Source organism: Fulmarus glacialis, unplaced genomic scaffold, assembly GCF_000690835.1.
Source record: "Fulmarus glacialis isolate BGI_N327 unplaced genomic scaffold, ASM69083v1 scaffold15383, whole genome shotgun sequence".
Classification (NCBI taxonomy): Eukaryota; Metazoa; Chordata; class Aves; order Procellariiformes; family Procellariidae; genus Fulmarus; species Fulmarus glacialis.
The window spans coordinates 1-16,943 of NW_009201189.1; the positions used below are offsets into that span (position 1 = coordinate 1).

The 16,943-nt window shown below is 39.3% G+C and overlaps 1 protein-coding gene across 1 annotated transcript; it reads left to right on the forward strand.

Annotated features, from left to right (window-relative positions):
- Positions 1-354: 354 nt before the first annotated feature.
- On the forward strand, positions 355-14,464 carry ZRSR2 (zinc finger (CCCH type), RNA-binding motif and serine/arginine rich 2). Its single transcript, XM_009573858.1, has 10 exons — positions 355-374; positions 1,425-1,504; positions 1,652-1,751; positions 2,045-2,153; positions 4,768-4,806; positions 6,593-6,708; positions 9,622-9,835; positions 12,758-12,813; positions 12,972-13,081; positions 13,722-14,464. Exons 1-10 carry the CDS (start codon positions 355-357, stop codon positions 14,201-14,203), a joined length of 1,326 nt encoding a protein of 441 aa, XP_009572153.1. The 3' UTR covers positions 14,204-14,464.
- Positions 14,465-16,943: the final 2,479 nt, after the last annotated feature.

Here is a 16,943-nt window from a genome sequence, read left to right on the forward strand (position 1 = left end):
GCCGGCGTGTGCGTGCCTGGGCATAGCCCCGCCCGGCCCCCTCCGCAGGCGATGGGATCCCCGGTGCAGGCCTCCGAGTCTTTGCAAGCGCCTACGCTCCCCGCTTGCTGGAATGGCCTTGCCCGCCAGTGCCGTGTGGCTGGAAGGGGAGGTGAGCCCCGGCCCTGAAGCGGCTGGGGCGGCGCTGCTCCTTGCGCTTCAGCTGTTTGCCCACCTCCTCATGTGCCGCCGTGGCCTGGGAGTGAGGAGAGTTGCTCTCTCTCTTCCTTCCTTGGGCTCCAAGAGCACCTAAGAAAGCCTGAGAACTGGGAAGGAGGTATCCTCGCTTGTCAGCCCTAGGCACCTCCTGAGCAGATGAGATTCGTTTCAGGCAGGTGACATTACAGGCAGAGTCACTAGGCTTGGTTGATCAAAGGTAGAAGGCTCAGATGTGGGCAGAGCATGCAGTCAGGCGTTGGTCTTTGAGGGCAAGTGCTCTGCTGCCAGGATAACCACCACGGTGTTATTCATGGCATGCACAGGTGTGCAGATGGTGAGGTTGTGAGTAACCCTGAACAGAAAGGTTAGAGATGCGGGTGAGGTTTGGCTGTCTGATTTACACCTATGGAATCTTTTAAAATTATATACTCCAAAACAGGAAGATTTTGATCTCCCATCAATATTTGGCATGGCAGAATGACAAGAGTTGAAGATCATCCCTCCCTCCTATTTTTCCATTACGAACTGGCTAGAAAGAAGAGAGCTAGAACGAAAAATGACAGAAAAGGGGTTGATATGAAAAGGCTTTCAGATACCTAGAGGGTTTTTAACTATAATGAAAGCATGGTGCTGTTTCTAGGCAGCCTTGCAGAGCTGTCAGACAAGCAAGGATGAGTCTGGCCAAGCTTCAGTAGCAGAAGAGTAGACCTGAGCATTATCTGTGGTGGTTGTTAAGTGTGCTTTTGTTATCTATACATTAAGACTGCTGCCTGCAGAGAATATCAAGGGAGAAGGGAAGGGACTTAAAATTTCATACCCTGTAAAAGAGAGGAAGACTAGAAATGTGCTGAAAAGTGTGCCAAAATCATAGGGTAGGAGATCCCCAAATTTTTCTCCCTAATCTTTTCTAGTGACCAAGTTCCAGGCACTAAGGGAGATTTCATGGAGTTGATGATAACATCAAGTACTGCAGAACTCAAGAAGGATGAGACCCTCTGTGTTGTGTCTAAATGTGATCGTTGCTGCTGTCTACATCACCTGTAACAGCATAGCTACAGATTTCATTGTCACGTCAGAGGTCCCTGTAGAGTTACTGTTTCATACGAATAGCTGTTAATTTTGTGGTTTGTGGGGTTTTTTACTGCTGATGTAAATTGAGTGCATGTATGACAGTAAAAATCCTTTGTTTAGCTGTTTTAACATAAATAATATTCTCTCATCTTCAGCCATCAAAAATACAGAGCTATTCTGAAGAAAGAAAAGCGAAAAAAAAAGCGGCAGGCGCTTGCCAAACTAAGAGACTCAGGTAACTGTGAGGTGTTTTGTATTGTCAGTAGAACTAGTAATGATTTTTTTTTTTTCTTTTCGTTTTTTTAAAAGGATATAATTCTGTGTATCTTTGCTGACTGTAACATCCAGTTATTTAGATGCATTGTTTTGTTTTTTTTCTCAGAAGCTACTGAAAAAGATGAATCGGTGTCTGAGGAGGAAGAGGAGGAAGTGGAAGAAGAGGAGGAAGAGGAAGAAGAAGAAAAAAAACTTGAGGCAGAAAGGTGAAAAATCTAGAAAACGGCATATAAGTAGTAGATACGTTTGTAGTCAATTCCATTTTGATACTTTGAAAAGTTTCAATGTATTCTGTAAAATAGAATCCTTTTTGTCTATTTCAGGCTACACAGTTTTTCTCTAAAACCTGAATGATTCCTATGGAATTTTCTCTTTTAAAGAAGATTAGATAAGCTGTAGTTATTGCTGAAATAATAAATTTGAATTGTATGCATGACAATTCCATCAGTTGTGGGTAGTCATTAAATTTTGTCTAAGTGGTATGTGGTTTCCTTGGTAGACAAAAACTACATGAGCAGTGGTTGCTGAGAGAAGAAAAGGCCCAGGAAGAGTTCAAGCTTAAGAAAGAAAAAGAAGAGGCTGCAAGAAAACGTCAAGAAGAAGAAGAGGTGATGTATAAACTGAGTGTTACAATTGTGTCTGGCAATAAGGTAGACTTAGTGTAGTATCTTTTACTGTTCTCTAGTGGACCCAGTTTTCTTGATGTTTGTATGTTTGAAAGTGTAAGCTCTTCTTTCTTCCATTCTAGAAGAGCAAAACTGAAAAAAAGAAAAGACTCTTTAAAAGGGTTTTTGTCGAGAGATTTAGTTGCTTATGACTGGATGAAAACTTAATGGTCAAGGAGTTGTAATACAACATGATAGTTTTGAATTTGACTGATTATAAAGCATTTGTTTCCTTAAGTAACTTTTTAAAATATTTTTTTATCATAAAGAGGAAGATCAAAGAAGAATGGGAAGAGCAGCAAAGAAAAGAGAGAGAAGTGGCACAGCAGAAGCAACAGGAGAAGAGAGAGAGAGAGGTGATTCCTGGCAGTGGGAGGATAAACATGTTACATATCCTCTTACATTATCAGATGCAACAGTCTGTGCATGTTGAAGAGGGATTTTATTCTAATTAGGAAACGTATAAATGTGTTAGTTACTTCTTCTCTCCATTCTGTCTAAATTCCTGAAACTATTATTCACTGTTACAGAGGCTCTAGTGAATCTATATACCTGGAAGGGTAACTAGTTTTAATGCATCTGGCTGTTCATAGTATGTAATTTTTTACATCAGTTAAATACAAAGGCACGCTGTGAATGCAGTTTCTGATATGTGCGCCATTTTGCATCACATGTTAAAGATAATCCTTACTTAATGTCTCAGTTGAAGACAGTCAATGTTGAAGAAAATGCCCAATGAGGATATGGAATATGGAATTACATTGCTGCTGTTCCTTAACACAATTCTTAATCAAAAGATATATTACAGCTCTTCTTTACCTGACTCATCCAACAGGACGTATCTTTTTTTCAGAGCTCTTGGGTAGAGAGAAAAATGATGCTGAAGATACTAGTCATTGATAACATTTCTGTTAATGATACATTCTTCTTAAGTTTTAGAAGTTGAATGACCTGGATGTAAGATGTCCTGTACAGAAATCCAACGTGAGGACTGGCCTATCGCCAGTAAAGGGTGATTGCAGCTTTCTAGGATGCGGTCATTTTAGCTTCTCCACAATTGCAAAAGATTCCAGTCATTTCACTGGGAGGTGTCTTGCTGCTGTGTCTGGTAGCCAGTGCAGGTGAAGAGACAGGAGCAAACAGTATTGTCTCCTGCACGTAATAGTTGGTTGTGTCACTGATTGCGTAACGCTTGCATGAGGAATGAAAAAGAACAGCAGTTGTTGTATTTCCTGTCTTACTTCCTCTTGTGTTAAGTGTTCATTTCTCTCTTTGCAGAGTAGGGAGAGAAAATGATGGTCGTGTCCTTTATTTAAGGTTGAGATATAGTTCCAAGAGAGTTGAACCATGGTAACAGCGGGATTTTGTTCCTTCCCTCTCCTTGTGTCTGGATTTGTCCAAGCCCTCAGTGGGCTAATTTGGTTCCCTGAACTAGATGGAAGCTGCTTTCTTTTTTGTAGGTTGTTGGTTAGTTTCTGTTGGTTTTTTTCTGGGTTACTATTTTACTGATTTAGTGAGCTATATTGGCTTATAGAGGGCACAGACAGGCACCCAGAGGGAAAGTGAGGACCCAGGTGGGGGTGGACCCACCCATTTCAGTAACAGAAAGTTGTTCAATTGATCTGTCCTGTCTCTTGAAACAGTTTATTCGAATTCTGACTTACTGATTAAAAAAATTTTTTTCCTCCCTAAGATGAGAAAATAGATTTTCTGGTTTGGTTTTGGTTACTTATTTATTTATTTATTTATCTAATAGCGTGGATAATATCTGACATACTTCATGATTAGTACCAGATGCTGTCTGGGTCTTCATCCTGGATTGCATTTTTTTATTTTTATTTGGTCTTCTTCTTTTTTAATTTAATTAATTCTCTTCCAATTCAGAACAATGCTAGCATATTTTCTTGTAATGGTTATGTTTAAATGTCTTTTTTTCTTGGAACTTCCTAGAATAATTTGTTAGAACTGATTTCCAGCCAGTTTTGGAGAATGACTTTATTGTTTTGCTCAGCCCACTTAGAAGAAGGAAGGGAAAGAATATCCTCATTGTTTTCCTTTATTTGGAAGGCTAGATACAGTGAACTTATGATATTAAAGTTTCTTAACAGTTAATATGTTTTGCTTTAACAGAGGCTCACTAAGCAATGTGTTTTTCTGTGTTACATAAAATGTTCTAAGTTAAAAAGGTTAGTGCAACTAAATGATTATGAGTGTAACTGTAACCAGACTGACTACTAGAGCACGAGATATATTTAAGTATTCAATAGTTCAATGATAGTTTTAAAAAAGAAGAAAATGAAACTGTTAAAGTTGTCTAGCATTTAGATTAGAAAATCATCTACATGAGGGTCTTTCTTATCTGATGTATCCTTTAACAGCTTTGTAGTACATTAATTGCTACAGAGCAAAAGTAAAACTTCGGTTCTTAAAGCAAACCCCATCAAACTTTTATTACGCATAATCATTGAGTATTGTAAATTAGGTTCTTAACTGAAGAAACCAGATGTTTTGCGTGTCCTCAGGGTTTTCACTAGTCCTGTGTTTGCACCATTTATAGGCAGCTGTGCAGAGGATGCTGGATCAAGCTGAAAGCCAGGTATGCTCAGAGACTTTTTGAAAAAGAACTGAAAAGTAATTTAATTGCCATTCGGTGTTTGCCTTCTAGCATGTTGTCCATCTGCTCTCAAGAACTTAATGGCCTGAATAAATTTAATACGTAGTGGCTTGCATGAGCTGTAAACAATTATTTACGGGGTGGAACATAATTAGGCGTATTTCTGGCTGGTTGGTGGCAGTGCAGTTGTGCGTGCTCATTCCTGTTCATGAGATCTGAGTCAAAATCAATCTGGAAATACTGCTGTGTGCTGTTAAAAAACACTATGCATGATGGTTTATTTGTGAATTAGAATTCTAAATAAATCTGTCAGTCCTTCTGGGTGGCAAGACAAACTCGTCTTTTTAAGCAGATGGCAGGCTCTAAATAAAAGGATTCAGCAGTAAAGGAGGGCACTGCTCCGGTGCCTGGAAGAACATGGATCTCAAGCTGGCAGTGTGTAGTAAAGAAAACTGCAGTCTTCATTTGAATCTTAGAGAGGATGAATTCAATCTTTTCTGTTGCCCTAAAGAATAATTTGGCTTTTTATGCCTGTCATACGGTTAAACTTGTGAAGATTCTTGCTCTGCTTAAACCACTGCATGAATCTGAAAACTAAGTTTTAACCTAATTAACCCATTGTATGTTGATTGCCATAGCTACACTGGAGTTGCATTTAGTTCTAAATTACGTTTAAACAGTTTTTTAGGTAGGGAGTTGAACTTATTTCATAATATGGGTAGAAAAATGCTCTGAACTATTACCTGCCCAGAGCTCAAGTTGTATTAGCAGCCATTTCTGCAAGGGAATAGGCAGAAATGTGGTATGTTAGAGACTTCATTACAGTATCAGTTCAGGGTTCAGTTACTTACTGTTGATACTGTTGAAGTGACAGTGCTGTTTTGTTGAAAGAAAATTATGACTGAGAGTCACAAACAGAATGGGTAGCAGGGTCAAATGCTGCTTGTAAATAAACAGTTTTCAGCTGATTTAATGCAAGAACTTAGGCTAGTCAGCTTTACAGATCTTTTGGCTAACAAAGTGAAAATTCCCTTTTTAAAATGTGTGTTTTGTTTGTAGTCAGTCAATGCTTGCAACTTCGTAATTCCATTTTGAATTATAGACATCTTAATGGCCCAAGATGAGCAATATGGAGGCTTTTAATTCCAGTGCTAACTATGAATTTTTTTTTTTTTAATTCTGGCCTGTGGCAGGTTACTTTTATTTTAGCCTTTTCTAGCTGCATAAAAAGTGATAGTGATAACCTTACTTGAGCTTTGAGCTGTTGCAAAGACAAATAAGTAAATAGTCCTAGCTTTCTATCTGCCCGGTGTATAAAGTGCTGCTCAGTGGGTCCTGGAGTGAAGTAAGTAACGGGCTTAGCTGAATGGAAAGAATCTGTCCCAATATTTGTAATCCTCGTAGATGATAAATGAAATCGTCGTTTGAGGAGCAAATATTACTGCAACTCTTTTGGTTATAAAATCTTCAGCAGCTTTTCCTTTAGCAAAAGAAAACATCCAGTTCGGTGATTTTTTTTTTTTGTGAAAAAGAAATCATGAATATAGACTTGTTCTTAAAACTGAACAATTATCAAGAAAAGAGGTTTCCATCACCAGAGACCTAACACACTGGGCAGCTTTATAAAACAATGCTTAAAATAGGTTCAGCTTGCCTTGTAGTAACATAGTGCTCATAATTGCATGTGGATTTAATCGGTAGTTTTATTTTGACATTGCATTTCTTTCTTCTTTTCTAACTTCTGTGTATTTTAATGTTTTTTGCACAGCTGGAGAATGGTGTGACGTGGCATAACCCAGAGCCCCCAGAGAATATAGGAACAGAGAAGGATAGAGCGAATTGCCCATTCTATATTAAAACAGGTTCCTGCCGATTTGGAGACAGGTAATCAATTGAATATTTGCCAGTATAAAAGTGTTTTGGAGAGACGAAAGGGAAGCAACTTCATTAGGCCATATGCAAACTGAAGAAAAATTGCTATATAAATTACTTTCATGTATTTGGATGTGGTTCTGTTATTCATGATGGAACTAGACATTGAGAGCAAAAGAGTTGCCTGGCTGGAATTGAACTATTTATTGTTATGGCATATTACTGATGGTGCGTTCTGGTTACATTGGTCAAACTGACTTTTCCTTAGCTCTGACAGATGCACAGATACATTCAGACAGAATGTATTTGATTTCTGCTATTAGTAGAGGCCTGATGTGTCAGATACTGTCTTTTATCTTGTCTAATTTGCATTTGCTGCATCTTTTAAAAAATAAAATCAAATCTCAAATGGACTAAAGCAAGTTAAGGTACATCTGCACAGTTGAGAAAGCTGCTGTGTAGCTTCCAGAATTCTCCTGTTTGTATACTGTTTAAATGCGTGATACATTCATTCTTGATTTTTTTTTTTTTTTAATACTGTTATGGGTGCCCTATCTCAGAAAGCAAGTATAGTAAAAGGCAAAAAGAGAGAAGGACAAGGTGATCAGAGATGAGGAACAGCTTCTGTAGGAGTGGCTAACTAGTCTAGACTCTACTTTCAGAGAGACAATGGAAGAGGGCTGTCGTAGATGAACATTGAACTCGTGAGTAGGATGGGACGGATTATTTGCTTTTATTATGAAATAGTTTAATTAGGTCTCCCTGAGTGTTTACCAGCTTTTTAAAAAAAGAAAAAAGTACTTTCTCATGTGAAACAAATGGCAAAACTTGTTGCCAGAGGACATAGAGGAAGCCAAAAGTATAAATGGGTTCATGGAGTACAGGTTCATCAGTGACCATTAAAGATGATGACCCAAATGCAGCATCTGGCTAAAAAATCCCTGAATTTTTCTGTGCGCTAAGGAGGAAAAATAGCTCAGTAGGGTAAGACTCTGATACTTATTATATGAATCTTCAGCATAAACTACTAAGGCTGTTTTACTGATTTGTATCACTGAAATGTGTGGTCCATCTATTGTATTTTTCTTTATCCTAGAAGTAATTTGGTTTTGTGATGTATATTGTGGATAATTATGTGATAATTCAACTCTATGGAAGCTTCAAGTCCACATCTTTTTTCTATTCTGAAATATGTGTTGAATTCCTAAATAAAACTTTGGCCAGCTATTTCACTGCAGGCAGCATTTTTGCTTTTCAAATGTTTAGTTCTTTGTAATCTTTGCAGTATTTTTGTTTCAGTGGTATTTAATGGAGGTGACCTCCTTGGATTAATTATGGATTGATAAAAATCAGTTTTGTTTTGAACTATGAATACGCTTGGTAAATAAATACTGAGAAACATCATACCCTGCCCTTCTTCTCTCACCTGTAGTTGTTGATCTCAGCTACCTCTCCTTCATCTTCCTTCCTCCTCCTCACATACCTGCTTCCTTCATATTCTGTTCATTTTAACCTCTGGTGTTGACCATAAGTTGAAGGACTGAGATACAGCTAGGATAAGGACTGGAAGAATGGGTTGGAAGCTGAAATGGACCACAGTGGTGAAAAACTGAGAGCCAATGTTATCAATAAAATAATTGTTGAATCTTGTCAAAGCTCAGTATGTCTTGAAGAAGCTGAAATTGGCTGAGTTCACAGTTATTAATTTCCCCAGTAATTCAAACCCTAATATTTTGTAGTAATACTGGATTTTGGGTCATTCATTTTCCTTGGGGTTCCTTTTGTTCTGTCATGCGCTATATTCATTTTGTGTACAGACAATATTGGTTGGATATAATGTTTTGAGTTCTATCATTCAAGTAGAATAGTGAAATGAGGCAGCTTCTAAAATGTAAAAAAAAAAAAAAAAAAAGTCAAATTGTCTCCAGTTTTAGTTTTGGTTTTGGAGTTTTGTTTTTTGTTGTTTGTTTTTTGAAGTCTAAGGTGCCAACCGGAAAGTGAGAGTCAATTTCTGACTGACTGGATGCGGAAAGAAACTTCCTATCTGAAGTCTAGGTGGTAACTGCCCATTTTGAGACCTGACCTCCCTCCAGTTTGTCTGTGCTTTGCCAGTGCTAGATAAAGAGAGTAGACTAGTCTGACTATTTTTCTGATCATATCATGAAAAGGAGAAATGTGTTGGAGAGTGCATGACCCAGTTGCTCAGAGAAGTGTTTGAAACTGAGATCATAAAGCACAGTGAAATAAACATGAAGGCTAACATCTATGTTCTTCCTGAATCTAAAGGTTTGTGGGGAAGAACTGTATTTCAGCATATGAGGGAGGTAGCCTGAATATGATGGATGGTGAGGGAGGTCTAATACTTTTATGGCTGCCGAGAAGATGCAGATTAAGATAAGACTCACTTATAAGAAGCATTTTTTTTAGAAGTAGAAAAATAGCAATCTCTTACTCATCCAACTTCAGGTCTAAATGTGCTTTCCATCCCTCCCCATTCCCCCGTATGATGAGAACAACTTCAGTTGTTCAATTTGCAAAAAGAAGAGCAGAGACTTGTTTTAAAATGTCTTAAAAGATTGTCAGTAGTCTTTCTGTAAAGCCCTTTAGAAATGGAGAACACATTTAACCCTAGTAGCCTAAAAGAAATTACTTTAGCTCTTATTATGTTACCGGTATCTATAGCTTTTGCAGACATGCTTTTTTCAGCAAGAATGTATTTATGCATGGCAGAAAGCATTAAGTTTATATGCAAACTCACTTCCAAAAGATTTGTTTTAATAATTGAAATACGTTGATCTTGCACTAATGGATTTTCTTTTGTAATAGGTGTTACTCAGAATGGCAAGTGTTTGAAGTTTCAACAAGTGCATCTTCTGCTGAAAGTGCTCATCTTTTCACTTTTCTTTCTTCACTACCAATGTCCAGGTGTTCTCGCAAGCATAACTATCCAACATCTAGTAAGACACTACTCGTCCGAGGGATGTTCATTACTTTTGGCATGGAGCAGTGCCGGAGAGATGACTATGACACAGACGCGAGTCTTGAGTACAGTGATGAGGAGACCTACCAGCAGTTCCTGGAGTTCTACGAGGACGTGCTCCCCGAGTTTCAGAATGTGGGGAAGGTTGTTCAATTCAAGGTATGCATCTGAGTGTAATAGCTTGTTAAATATGTAACATATACCATGTAAGTTGTGTTTTACTAGCCTTAACAGGAATTCTGTCCAGCATGCCCTAGCTAAATCCCATGTACATTAGAGAACTATGCAGTGTCCTTACAGCAAACTGTGCATCTCTCATGTCATCTGTAAACTTGTCACTGCTGTTACAGAGCATTGTCTTACTCTGGGTGAATCTTCTCTCCCGTTCCCCTGAACTGTTGTAAAAGCTTGTGCTTTTGTATTGCAAGTTATTCATACTGCTCAACAGTCCACTTACCTCACAGTCCCTTCTTAGCCCGTGATAAGCCCAAAGGGTCAACTAAGACTGTTAGACAATATAAATATATTGGGCTATTGTATTTGTGCCTAAGGAATGAAATAGTGGGGGTATGAAATGTATTTGGAGTATACACCCAAACAATGTCATTTTAGGACTGGTTGGATAAAATAAAATCAAATGACAATGAACTGAAAGGTAGTAGATATTTCAGTAGGAGTGTCTATTTCAGTAGGGTTTAACCCCAGCCAGCAACTAAGCCCCACCCAGCCGCTCACTCACTCCCCCCCGGTGGAAAGGGGGAGAGAATCGGAAAGGTAAAAAGTGAGAAAACTCGTGGGTTGAGATAAAGACAGTTTAATAGGTAAAGCAAAAGCCGCGCACACAAGCAAAGCAGAACAAGGAATTCATTCCCTACTTCCCAGCGGCAGGCAGGTGTTCAGCCATCTTCAGGAAAGCAGGGCTCCGTCACACATAATGGTTACTTGAGAAGACAAAACGCTGTAACTCCGAAATGTCCCCCCCGTTTCTTCTTCTTCCCCCAGCTTTATATGCTGAGCATGATGTCATATGGTATGGAATATCCCTTTGGTCAGTTGGGGTCAGCTGTCCCGGCTGTGTCCCCTCCCAATTGCTTGTGCACCCCCAGCCTACTCCCTGGTGGGGTGGGGTGAGGAGCAGCAAAGGCCTTGACTCTGTGTAAGCACTGCTCAGCAGTGACTAAAACATCCCTGTGTTATCAGCACTGTTTCCAGCACAAATCCAAAACATAGCCCCATACTAGCTACTATGAAGAAAATTAACTCTACCCCAGCCAAAACCAGCACAGTTATAAAAAGGTAAGTTACATAAATGGTGTTGAGATTTGTCATCCATCCTTAGTTTTTGTGTTTCGTTTGCTGAATGTTCTTTCCTGAATTTTTCACATTTATTTTATGATTTCTTATGGGGGAAAAAGAGGGACCTGTAAATGGAGACCTCGGAGATGAATGATGTGTCTTAACAGTCCCACATTGCCCCAAAATGTGCAGCGTGGATGGTGAAATCTCTTTGTAGCAGAACCTCTTGCAGCATCCCTTTCTGTTTGCCATTCCTGAGTGTTTTCCTGCAGTCACCAGGAGGCACGCAGTGCCTTTTCTCCTTTTGTTTCCATCTACTGACAGCTGCCTCAGAACTGAGATTGTATAAGCATTTCAAGCAAGAGGAAAGCAGAAAAAGGAATTTTCAATAGTTGTATAATGAGCCTTATCGGTAAGAAACCTTCACTTGCTTGGAGGAGTACCCCCTCCATATTTTGACTCATGGGATATTAGCAAGCTGTGCTCCATCCTAGAAGACAGGATGTAGATTCCCAATGGAGCGTGGGTTGAAATGCTGTCTTACCATCAAACTCAGATCCTCGACTTTGTATCGTTGTTGTATGCAGCTGTGCTAAGTTGCACATACTTGGGTCTCTATGCCTAATAATGGGATAAGAGCTTTTAGTGTGGCATTTCTGAGCTTCTGAAGTAATTGTGCAACTGTAATATGATTCTCATGGGGATTTTCATTATATTAGAGATGCTTAGAAATTACGTGTTGGCAGCAGGGATCTTAGCTGTGATTTAGTTGAGTCTCTACTACCACTGAGAATCAGATTATACACACCCCTTTCCAGTGGTGTAGCCCAAGGTTTTAGTCTTGCTCTTCTTTCTAGGAAGCTACTCCAGAATCTGGCAGATCCTTACAAAACACACTTCTTTTCCCACCCAAAAGTGTCCATGGCGAAATCATTCTTGCTTGTTCTTGTTGTGACGTCGTTTATCTCACATAGTTTGACTGCTTATTCTGTAATATTTAATGATACAACTGCTTGTTGTTGTGTCTGAAGCCCCCGCCTAACCCAGTGCACAGAGAGGTATTCTCTGAGGGTCAGTCAGGGTTCAGTGATGAAAAGAGCCACTTGCCTCATTTGGTGCGGAGATTTCGGAAGAGGCCTGGGGACAAAAGAGGCTGAGCTCACAGTTCTGCCCTGGAGAATTGGGTTCTAGCCTGCTTGGGCCTGCCTGTTTCAGAATCCTTTGTAACTAGCAACAAGCTTTTGGCAAGTTAAATTGTGTATTTTTGAGAATTTTAGATATACTTTGAATGCTAAATTATTATGAAGAAAGGTGTTTCAGAACTGTACAGTGAAAGCTAGTGACTTCAGCTTCTCTAACTCATCTCACAGGGATGCTGTGAAACAAAATTGCTCTAAAGATTCTCTTACCATAATGAATCCCACATTTCCACATGAGGATACTACTAATTGTTTTCAGAGCAAGATTTGGCTGTTGCACATTAGGGTTGGCCGAGACAAATGTGAGACAATTGAGTACAAGCTGTCTTGCAGACCAAGTGAAGCAGAGGTCCCAGTGTTAATCAAAGCATAATGCTGGAAACAGTCAAACATACGCCAGAAGGGCTTTTTTTTTTTTTCCTTCAAAACCTTTTATTTGCCTAAAACTAAGTGTTCAGAAGAAAATCATACGTAAGTTCATATTGATGAGCTGTCATAAATTGGAACAGCTGCCGTCTCAACATGCGTGAGCTGCTGTATAGCATAAACCTTCCGTTGCACTAACTTGATGTTTCCATCCCCTTAGGTCAGTTGCAACTATGAGCCTCACCTGCGAGGAAATGTGTATGTCCAGTATCAGTCGTAAGTACTCGCAATCTTACTAAGTTTTAGAACTGTGAACACTATTTGTATAATCCAAGCGATTCACTCTCATACTGTAATGGGAGCTTAAAATTGGTAAATAACATCTTAAATGATTGTATGATGATAATGCTATGTGTGATTTTTACTTTTTAAAGGGAGAAGGACTGTCAGGCAGCTCTTGCTCTATTCAGTGGACGATGGTATGCAGGCCGACAGCTTCATTGTGAATTTTGTCCTGTGACAAGGTGGAAAACTGCTATATGTGGTGAGTCACATAAACACTTGGAAAAAAGAATGTGTTTTACTGAAAGAGTACTTATGGAAGTGAAAAAGAGGGAATTAGCCTGCAGCTTTCAGATCTGCCTAATGTTGCAGTTCATTCTGTTTGGAAGACAACTATGCTAACTTGCTTGTGTAGATCTAGGAAAGAAAGGGAATATTCATACCATGTCACCTAAGTGTCTGAATCATTCTAGTGGATTTAGCTTGGACTGGAAAAGAAAGTTTGGATCCTAGCTTTGGAAATAATAATCTTAAGGTGGAACTACAGGAAGTAGTAATTTATCTCTTTAAAAAGCAACAGCAGTTTCTGAACCATCAGCAGTTCTTAGCAGTAGCTATCACGTTTGACTTATCTATATTTACATTCTTAGATTAAGGTAGTAAAATTATTTATGAAAATCGTTTTAAGCTAAAACCTTCATAGCTGTTAAAAAGTTAATTCCAAGAAAAGTACATATTGAAAAATAATCTTGCGTGAATTAAATTGATAGGTGGTCAGGTGCATGTTTTTCTGTTTGAAGAAGCAAAATTCAGTTTAAGAAGTTTCTTTCCAGTAAGTACAGAATGAAGAAAGAGATTTAACAGGTCTGGTTCATAAAAAAGCAAACCCTAATCTGTTGCAGGCTTATTTGAAAGGCAGAAGTGTCCAAGAGGGAAACACTGCAACTTTCTTCATGTATTCAAAAATCCAAACAATGAGTTTTGGGAGGCCAATAGAGACATACGTATTTCTCCTGAACGGACTAATCAGTTGTCTAAAAACTCTGAAAGGAGAAACAGAACGAGCCATCGTGATGACTATTACAGCCGGTCAAGGAGAAGGGGCAGCCCAAGCCCAGATCATTCTTACCGGAGAAATGGAGAATCTGAGAGAAAAAAGAATCGCCGCAAAAACAAGAGAAGGCGCCGCTCTGGCAGGTCAAGAAGTCGAGAAAGGAGGAGGTCTCACAGCAGGGGGAGAAAGAGGAGAGGCCGCAGTCGCAGCAGAAGTCATAGTCGAACACGCAGTAGGAGCAGAAGTCGGAGTTCCTCTCGATCCAGGAGCAGGGGTAAAAAGAGATCGAGCAGCAGAGGAAAAAACAGTGAAACTCCCAAAACAAAGTGAGAATTACTTTTAGAAGTTGCTAATTGATCAAACATAGAGCTGACAAATCTTTCAAATAGGGCACCAGATATATTTGAGTTTCAAATAAAGTGTTCTTGCACATTAAAATGTTTCTTCCTAATAAAGGAACCTAGTTTATTGTGTGCTAAGCTTCAGAAAATTAAAAGGTTTAAGTCCTATATAAGGTGTGAATGTCAAGTACTCTAGCTACTCTGTCCCTCTGAACTGCTGCAACATCTGGATGCATACTGAGTACAAATAGAAAGAGAAGTAAAGCTTATTTGGTATATGCTTATTTCTGTGTTATGTGTGTGTTAAGTGTTTACTGTCCCTATAAGGAGTTAGTACAGAACAGCCAGTGTGCTGTAAATTCACACCACAGCATACTGCAAATTGAAGTCTCTGTAGAAGACTCCCATTTATATTTTCCGTCTGCTTATGGGAAATCTCTTTCTAGACAAAGTAAATATAATCATGTTATGAGTTGGAGAAAAGGGATCTAAAAGACATCGCTGTTTGACTGTATAATACTTGCCCAGTAGGAGCTTTGTGGTCACAAGTGTTGGATTTTTCTCTCTCCCCTGACTGAGCTGCTGAGCTAATTGCCTGTAGGGATTGCAGTAGACTAAAACCAAGTAGGAAGTGCACAAAAAAACAATCAATTTATTCAGTACCTTAATCCTCAAGTAAGAGTGGAGACCATGCACTTGTAATCCTTGAGTGAGGATAGAAAATACTTTGCATACCTCTTGGTTGCATACCATTTGTAGTTGAAAACAACCTGCCTAACCTGTGATGGAGTGGTCGAAAAGTGTACATCTGGTAACTGAAGATGCATATATGTAGTTGTGAAGGCTCAAAATGGTTGCAGAGTGGCTAAAGAAACTGAAGGTTTTATATTCGAAACAGTACTTTAGGTTTTTTGGAGACGAGGACTTGACTTAAAGCCTTTTTAGGCTTATTTTACAAACAGTTTAAGGCACCCTACTGCCTAGCTTCCCTACGGTCAAGGCGGAGAGTAGGGTACATAAAAATGAAGTTATCAGGACAAAACCTTTTTGAAATGACAGCTACATTAGCAAAGCACCTGCAATTAGATGAATCCTTACAAATATTTCTTCACTTTTAAATGAAAGGTTTGTGCTGTTAGATGGACTGTACTTCACGCTGCTTAATTTCAGGTATTTAACTTAGGCACTTAGGCGTCCTTAGACGCTTGGAGAGAACAGTGTGTGGCACTGAAGGTGCAGGTGCCCTGAACGGTTTGCAGAGATACCTCCCTCTTTAGCCTCTCCAAAGAACTTGGGCTCCTGCCGTTAGAGTACAGTTCAGACCACCTAAGTTAGAAGCCTAAAGTAGACATGAAGTGCTCCCAAATAGATACTCGTTACGACTCCAACAATACAACGTAAGTCCCGTAGAAGATCTGGATATCCAAACTTGACGATAGCATTCCTCACAGCAAGAACATTTTCCCCCCAGGACAGTTAAGAGTGAATGAACATTGCTTCTGGATATAATATATATATTTTTGCTTTTCTAAATGCATACTGCACCTAGCATGCTGATTATACATTTTCCTTCTTTCATGTGTAACTGTTGTCCAATATGGAGTAAAACAACAAAAGTGCTATATATTGATGTTCAGTTCCGACTTTCACTATATATTGTCATAACTGTAGGCAAAATCGTAGCTTAGTTAATTTGATTAAATGTTTTAGTTATTAACAGATGTAGGAATTGTAATTTAATAGCATAGCTTTTGAAATAATAACTTTGTTTGAAAGGCATATTTCCAAGGATAGACAGCACTAAGTTTTAAATTATGTTTGAGAAATTTGTGACCACCAGTTTCTCATAATGTATCTTTTTCTGACTAGACCTTACAGACAGATTTTCCCCTAGGTTTCTATTTTTTCATAGACGCTCACTTGTCTAGTTGGGTCACTTGTGCAGAATGTGGCAAACTCTGGTTCAGTTCCCTGGAGCAGGACTGAACTGGCACTTCCTGCTCGCCGAGACGCCCCGCCAGCAGGCCAACGACCTCTTCCTTTCTCTGGTGCTGCCTTGGCGTCCCATGGCTCACGCAGGCCGGCTGGCCTGCTGCCTAAGGGGTGGAATTGCTGACGTATGCCAGCTGTAGGACGTTGTACATCCTGTGTCATACGGCAGGCTATCGCTGAGCATTACCTGAGTGAAATCAATTGCCGAGCTCAAACAGAAGTGGTGGAATGGGCAGTGGGAACCTGTCACCAGTCGGGTGAAATAAGCAAAGCAGGCCTCTGTAGGATTAGAAACCAAGTGCCAACTCAGACCCATGTGAGAATTCCACAGGTAATTAGGCTCCTTGTCCCCACAGTTTTGTAATGGGATCTGGGAAGCTGAGCTGCTGTATTTTTTCTAAAAAAAAAAAGTTCTTAAAAAAAAAAGACTTGCTCAGAGATGCATGTAAAAATTTAAATACACTTTATTTCTGCTAGTATAATGGCTGAAGCTTCAGCTTTTTTCCTTGAGGTCTGGACCCAAACTTACTGGCTATACCTGTGCAGTGTAGGACTGGTAGCTGTAATTATCATTCACTTTCACATGCAGTCTGTTTATTACACAGAAATTGAGTGCTGTAGATCTGACATTTAGTTTGCATTTGTTAGCATGAAACCTGGAATTCAACCAGTTTTCTAACTTCAGAGTTCATATATTTTGGTATTGTTTCCCTACTTCATTATCTTAAGTAGTGTTA

Excerpts from the sequence above, each read along its gene's own strand:
- ZRSR2 (XM_009573858.1), top strand. The coding sequence starts at position 355 with ATGAGATTCGTTTCAGGCAG. Across the intron at positions 1,752-2,044 it reads AAAAAACTTGAGGCAGAAAG|ACAAAAACTACATGAGCAGT; the intron begins GTGAAAAATCTA and ends TTTCCTTGGTAG. Across the intron at positions 2,154-4,767 it reads AACGTCAAGAAGAAGAAGAG|GCAGCTGTGCAGAGGATGCT; the intron begins GTGATGTATAAA and ends CACCATTTATAG.